At 49.0% G+C, this 7,500-nt stretch overlaps 1 protein-coding gene across 1 annotated transcript in view; it reads right to left on the minus strand.

The window, feature by feature from the left end:
* Positions 1 to 7,500, minus strand: part of LOC311248672 (aldehyde oxidase 2-like) — a gene marked incomplete at both ends in the record, with an annotated part of 48,764 nt that overhangs the window by 11,176 nt on the left and 30,088 nt on the right. The window contains 2 exons of the mRNA XM_084339520.1: positions 2,323 to 2,412; positions 5,569 to 5,731. Coding sequence (XP_084195646.1) covers positions 2,323 to 2,412; positions 5,569 to 5,731 — 253 coding nt within the window. The remainder of the gene's footprint in view (positions 1 to 2,322; positions 2,413 to 5,568; positions 5,732 to 7,500) is intronic.

The raw sequence follows: 7,500 nt of genomic DNA on the forward strand, positions 1-7,500 counted from the left end.
ATTAGAATTTCAAGGACTTTTTAAGCACTTTGTTAAAAAAAACAGTTTTCAAGGAATTCCAGGCCTTGAATTTGTTGGGTAAAAAATCAAGCACTTGCCGTTCACGAGAATTCTTGTTTCTGTGGCCCAACGGTTCAGTGCCGAAAAACAAAGATTCTCGTTTCTGGGTCGTTATTTATTTTATTCGCTATTACCATTCACAATCCATCGAGGCACCTTGTGCAGGCTGTCCTGAATGGGTCTGAGATCGCAAACGTCCAATACCGCCGCCTAACGCCTTGCGGCCGCTTTTGCACTCCATTTGAAAACGATGTGGTTAGTTTTCTGGGCCGAGCTGCGGCGTGCGGGTGGAGTCTAACTACTGCGGCAAGACAATCGCTTATAGGGATGGCATCGTCGAGGGTCCCCGCCCCCCCCCCCCCGTTCATGTGCAATGCTGGATAACGTTGGACACATGATCGCGATCAATATTTGGAATGGCGATCAGATAATTGGATTATTCTTTTTGCAGTACATCATAGACAAGGTAAGGACTATACGTTATCAATCTTGCGTTGATCCGATTATTTCTTCCCCGCGATCGGAGCGTGTGTCTGCGGTGTGTGTGTGGGCCGTGTCCCGTTGGTGGCGATCCAAGCATAGAAAAACGCCCCCCCCCCCCCCCCCCCCCCCCCACCCCACCCTTTCTTGCATGCATGATGAAACATAATACCGATAATCTAGCGTTGATTTCAGATTGATTCCAGGCGAGGAATGGCACGATTTATAATGAAATGCAGTAAAACGCTGTTTGGTGTCGTTTTCCCGGGATTACACAGTTTTTTGCACGTTGACCGGAAGAAAGTCACTGACAATCGACTGTGTTATTAGATCCATAGCTATAATATTTGATATAGGGTTAACACTGCAAACACCGGCATTTATCCCCATTGAAGAGAGCGCTGGCACTCGCGGCCCACAGCGCCCTCTGCTGAACGGCACTGGATGTGTTAAGCACTTCAAGGACCTGTGCGAACCCTGTGCCTGAGTCGCGTTCAAGCAGACAAAAACACGATCGTTTTGAAGGAGAAACAACATGGAACATAATAAAACATGATTCAGGTTCACAACCTGTTTCTAGGGTTTTTAATCTTTTATCTGATTACTAGGACTGTCCCCGACTAAGGATTTGGATGGTCGACTATGATTGGCCAAAATTTTATTTTATTTTACATTATTATATATTTTTTTTATCATTCCATTTGGGCTGTGGGGGGTGCTTAATGTCTGAAGGAGTCGACTGAAGGCTTCTTGTTCTCTGCAAAAGCATGCAATTGGTCCACTGATGGATACATCTTGATGTTTGTCTAGTGTGTTCATTAGACGGGTGAAATCCTCTTTCAGTGCCTCTGTGCCTGTTTTCTTAGGCAGTTAGCCTCTGGTATGTGCGCCATTAGCGTTAGCCACGCTTCTAGGCCTCTTCTCTTTTGGAAAGAATGATAAAAAAAATAAAAATAAAAAATAAAATATACATTTAAAAAGAAAAAAATTATATTCGACTAAGAGGTTGGCCAGTCGACTACGGCTGATTTCGACCGATTTGTCGACTAATCGACTAATAGGGGTCAGCCCTACATTATATACATGTTTATTATCTCTTTATACACCAGCTCAGGTATCTTTGTGCTTAAATGGTAAATAGACTGCATTTATATAACAGCTTTTATCCAAAGAGCTTTCTAACGTAAGCCTCACATTCACCCGCTCACTCACACACTCACACACCGACGGCGGAGGCGACCGTGCAAGGTGCCGACCTGCTCATCGGGAGCAGTCAGGGGTTAAGTGCCTTGCTCAGGGACACTTCGACATGCTGCCTGGAGGAGCGGGAATCTAATTAGGAACCTTCAGATTACCAGACGACAGCTCTACCTCCTGATCCACTGTCACCCTCGACGAGAACTGATACCGATGATGCCACTAGAATGTTGTAGAATGATGTTTTCTTTTTATTTCTCTATATTTTGGTTGTTTAAACATTTTAAATAAAGTTGTATATATTATGGACGTAAAGATGGGGGGAGAAGGCGGGGCTTATAGGGTTCATCCAGTAAGGGAGGGGGAGGGAGGGAGAAGGCGGGGCTTATAGGGTTAATCCAGTAAGGGAGGGGGAGGGAGGGAGAAGGCGGGGCTTATAGGGTTCATCCAGTAAGGGAGGGGGAGGGAGGGAGAAGGCGGGGCTTATAGGGTTAATCCAGTAAGGGAGGGGGAGGGAGGGAGAAGGCGGGGCTTATCGGGTTCATCCAGTAAGGGAGGGGGAGGGAGGGAGAAGGCGGGGCTTACCTGGTACACCTGGGCGCTGGAGGGAGTTTCATGGTGATAGATCTCTGTAGCACTGATACAGTCTGACCTCACACCCTCCACACACACACCCTGGATAGAGAGAGAGAGAGAGAGAGAGAGAGAGAGAGGAGAGAGATACAGAGAGAGAGAGAGAGAGCCAGAGTGTTATGGTTTGTAACCGACCCCAATCGCACAACACAAGACAGGTATGAGAGTAAGCCAAGAACTGGGCATTTATTGAAACACACAGAAAACGGCACTGTCCCTTTAAGGGAGAACACAAATTACTGGATAACAAGAATGGGAAAAGGTACAGTGCCTTTAAGAGGCGAGCTGGCTAAGGGGAAGGCTAAGGGAAGGCTAACGGAAACAGGGCCGGGGCAAGGGACAAGGCAGGAACAGGGAGGACTAGGAGGACTGGACAGGGAGGACTAGGAGGACTAGAGAGGGGAAACAGGGACAGAGGCCCGCGGAGGCGGGCTGGGGACAGGGAGGACTAGGAGGAAACAGGGTAAAGCCTTGGAACAGGGCGAGGGCTGGAGCTGCTTAAAGGGACAGAGAAAACAGACAAAGCCTGGGATACAAGCATTAATGAATGTTGCTGCTCTGCAGCTTCTCCCGGGATGGATTGTCTGGGGAAGCAGACGGTGACGTCAGAGCCGCTCTGCAGATTTCTCTCGGCAGATCTCCGAGGTGGTAAACGGGACCGAGAGGAAGAGAGGGAGCGGGTTAGCTCAGAGTACAGTTGGGAACAGAGCAGGTGACAGGAGAAGTGACATGTCCCAAAAACAGAGTAATCCAAGTGACTGAATCTTCGGTGTATATACACACTGTGAGTAAACGTCCCAAACACAAATCCACGTGATAGAATCTTCGGTGTAAATAAACACTGTGAGCGAAGTCCCAAATACAAATCCAAGAGATTACATCTTCGGTGTGTATACACACAGTGAGCGATGTTAAGGCCAAATACAATCCCAATGAATAATCCAAAAAGCTGACGCTGGGTGAGTGACAGTCTGACAAAAAGCAGGATATCTTCAGTGTCTTTAAACACATGAAAAACGAATAGGATCCAAGACAGTCATAAAAACTCACCCAGGCGCTGTGCGTAAAGAGGGCAGGATCAAAAGGGCGAGCGCGTCGCCACGGGGAACGGGGTGTCCAAGCGGAGGTCTGAGTGGTGCGCGACTGCTTGGAGTACGCGCCGGTACGGAGGGCGCATCTGGCGCGGAGGTCTGAGTGGTGCGCGTCTGCTTGGAGTACGCGCCGATACGGAGGACGCATCTGGAGTGCGTCTGAATGCGCGTCTGGAGTGAAGAGCGCGTCTGCGCGGAAGAGCGCGCCGGCTCGGAGAGACGCATCCTCCCGTAGAGTATTAGGAAGCGATGCGCGTCTGGAGTGAAGAGCGCGTCTGCTGCGCGGAGGTCTGGATGCGCGTCTGCGCGGAAGAGCGCGCCGGCTCGGAGAGACGCATCCTCCCGTAGAGTATTAGGAAGCGATGCGCGTCTGGAGTGAAGAGCGCGTCTGCTGCGCGGAAGTCTGGATGCGCGTCTGGGCGTCTGCTGCGCGGAGGTCTGAATGCGCGTCTGGGCGTCTGCTGCGCGGAGGTCTGGATGCGCGTCTGGACGTCTGCTGCGCGGAGGTCTGGATGCGCGTCTGGACGTCTGCTGCGCGGAGGTCTGAAGTGGAACACTGGAATACCTCCCGTGGAAGTTTAGAGAGCGCAGTCCAGTGTCTCCTTCAGGCAAACGGAGACAGGAGGCGAAGGCTAGAGTGCATCTCACGCCGGAGATGAAAGCAGCATAACAGACAGAGAACTTCCCGAAGGAGTCTTGGTGATAGAGATATGATACGGAATGATACGGGACGACCCGACAGGAACTGAGGGGAGAGCGAGGTACTTAAAGCCCACAGGGGAACTAATTAGAATGCACATCAGGTGCGTGAAGGTAATTGATACTTGAAACTAGAAGTGTGTGTTCGGCACCAGACCAATCAAACACATAATGACAGGTAGTCCAAGGGTGTGGTTGCTGAAGAGCAAACGAACGCGAGGGTGGGGGCTAGTGAGGTGAGGAGAATGCAATTGATTAACAGAAAACTAAAGGAACAGAGCGAGTAGGCTTAAAGGAACAGAGCGAGTAGGCTTAAAGGAACAGAGCGAGTAGGTGAGCAGCGGACAAAACCTCACACAGAGAGAGAGAGAGAGAGAGAGAGAGAGAGAGAGAGAGAGAGAGATACAGAGAAAGAAAGTAAGAAAGAAAGAAAGAAAGAAAGAAAGAAAGAAAGAAAGAAAGAAAGAAAGAAAGAAAGAAAGAAAGAAAGAAAGAAAGAAAGAAAGAAAGAAAAAAAGAAAGAAAGAAAGAAAGAAAGAAAGAAAGAAAGAAAGAAAGAAAGAAAGAAAGAAAGAGAGACAGAGACAGAGAAGGAAAGAGAGAGAGGCAGAGAAATGATTGATTGGTTGATTGATTGAAAATGTTATTAACAGATTGCAGAATGGGTACAGTACAGTACAGCTCAATACACACAATTGTTAAGGGGTTGCAGACCAGAGAAAGACTTCAGGCATCAGGGTCCCCCATTTTCAATTCATAGTGACATTTATGAAATACACAACATACATGACATCATGACATTTATGGCATAGGGACATACATGACATTCATACAGGTATATAGTACTGTTACATTTGTGACACGATATGCAAATATACAGTAATGTTGGGGACTGTACATTAGGAGGGGGTGGATAATAAAGATAAATAAAGAGAGAGAGGCAGAGAAAAAAGAAAGAGAGAGAGAAAGAGAAAGAGAGAGAAAGAAAGAGAGAAAGAGACAGAGAAGGAAAGAGAGAGGCAGAGAAAGAAAGAAAGAAAGAAAGAAAGAAAGAAAGAAAGAAAGAAAGAAAGAAAGAAAGAAAGAAAGAAAGAAAGAAAGAAAGAAAGAAAGAAAGAAAGAAAGAAAGAAAGAAAGAAAGAAAGAAAGAAAGAAAGAAAGAAAGAAAGAAAGAAAGAAAGAAAGAAAGAAAGAAAGAAAGAGAGAAAGAGAGAGAAAGAGGGGGGCAGAGAGACAAACATAAAGACAGACACATAATAAGAGGGAGGTAATGAAGCCTCATAGTGTGTGTGTGTGTGTGTGTGTGTGTGTGTGTGTGTGTGTGTGTGTGTGTGTGTGTGTGTGTGTGTGTGTGTGTGTGTGTGTGTGTGTGTGTGTGTGTGTGTGTGTGTGCAGACTGTGCACCCACCTCATTGGCCAGTTTCTGCAGCACAGTGAGGTAGAACTTATAGAACAGGCTGAGGGTCAAAGTTCGCCTGTAGGTCACCATGCCACCCGGAGCCGAGGGGTGCAGGGACATCTCCTCAGCCAATGAGGTGCAAGCGTCCTGTAGAAGCTCCTCCCCCCACTTCCTGGATGAGAAGAGAGACATCTGATCCAACACCCATCATCCATCCATCATCCATCCATCCAACCATCCATCCATCCATCCAACCATCTATCCAACCATGTGTGTGTGTGTGTGTGTTTATATGTCGAGAACCTCATCCTTCACTCTGTCATCTTTCTCTCCCATTACAGAAGCCGAGACCCTGACACTGGTAACGTCGAACCGTCCGACTACATGCCAGCTGGACCAGCTACCCTCCCCACTCCTCCAGACCATAGCACCGGACATCCTCCCATTCCTAACTGCAACCATCAACTCCTCACTCAACTCGGGGGTGGTCCCCACCTCCCTAAAACAAGCCAGAGTCACGCCCCTCATAAAAAAACCAACCCTGAACCCCACCGTCATAGCCAACTATCGCCCTGTCTCTCTTCTCTCCTTCCTTTCTAAAACACTTGAACGTGCTGTATCCAACCAACTTACTGCTTATCTCTTACAGAATGACCTCCTAGACCCCAATCAGTCTGGCTTCCGGACTGGCCACTCCACAGAAACGGCCCTCATTGCGGTCACAGAGGCACTTCACTTAGCAAAAGCGAAAGGCCTCTCCTCTGTCCTGATTCTCCTAGATCTATCTGCAGCCTTCGACACAGTCAACCATCAGATCCTCCTCGCGGCCCTCGCAGGAATGGGAGTGGCTGGATCTGCGCTGACATGGCTGACATCATACCTCAATGACCGCTCCTACCAAGTGTCATGGAGAGGGACTCTGTCGGCCACCCGCCCCCTCCGGACGGGTGTCCCCCAGGGCTCGGTCCTAGGACCCCTTCTCTTCTCCCTCTACACTAAATCACTGGGTAACATTATCACATCTCATGGCTTCTCATATCATTGTTATGCCGATGATACTCAACTCTTCCTCTCCTTCCCTCCCTCAGATATCCACGTCTCTGAGCGGATCTCGGCCTGTCTGTCCGACATCTCCGCCTGGATGACGACCAACCACCTCAAACTGAACCTAAGCAAAACAGAATTGCTCCACCTGCCGGCCAAATCCTCCCCCCTGACCGACCTCTCCATCACAGTCGAGAATGCAGCTGTGACCGCGTCGCCGACCGCCAAGAACCTTGGTGTTGTCCTCGACGACCAGTTGAACTTCTCTGCTCACATCGCAGCGACAACCAGAACCTGCAGATTCCTCCTGAGCAACGTCAGAAGGATACGCCCCTTCCTGACAAAAGAAGCCACCCAACTCCTCGTCCAATCAACAGTCATCTCCCGCCTCGACTACTGCAACGCACTGCTAGCTGGCCTCCCGGCCACTGCCACCAAGCCTCTTCAACTCATTCAAAATGCAGCGGCCCGCCTGATCTCAAACCTACCGAAGTCAGCCCATGTCACCCCACTTCTTAGGGACCTGCACTGGCTCCCCATTGCTGCACGTATCCGCTTCAAGGCCCTCGACCTAGCATACCGTGCGGCAAAGGGAACCGCTCCCGCCTACCTCCGGTCAATGGTCTCTAACTACACACCCTCAAGACCCCTACGCTCTGCGTCTTCTGGCCGCCTCAGATCTACTCCTATCCAAGCTCCCGGAGGGTCATCAAAGAGAAGCCGCCTATTCTCAGTCCTTGCCCCACAATGGTGGAATGAACTACCCATCCCAGTTAGGACAGCCCGTCCAATCTTTCGCCGTCGACTAAAGACTCACTTCTTCAACCATTATCTGAAATGATAAAAAAAAAAAAAAAAAAAATAAATCTAACCCCGACTAACCTTAATGTCATGCAC

This window comes from Notolepis coatsorum (assembly GCF_963971535.1).
Source record: "Notolepis coatsorum genome assembly, contig: SCAFFOLD_294, whole genome shotgun sequence".
Lineage (NCBI taxonomy): Eukaryota > Metazoa > Chordata > Actinopteri > Aulopiformes > Paralepididae > Notolepis > Notolepis coatsorum.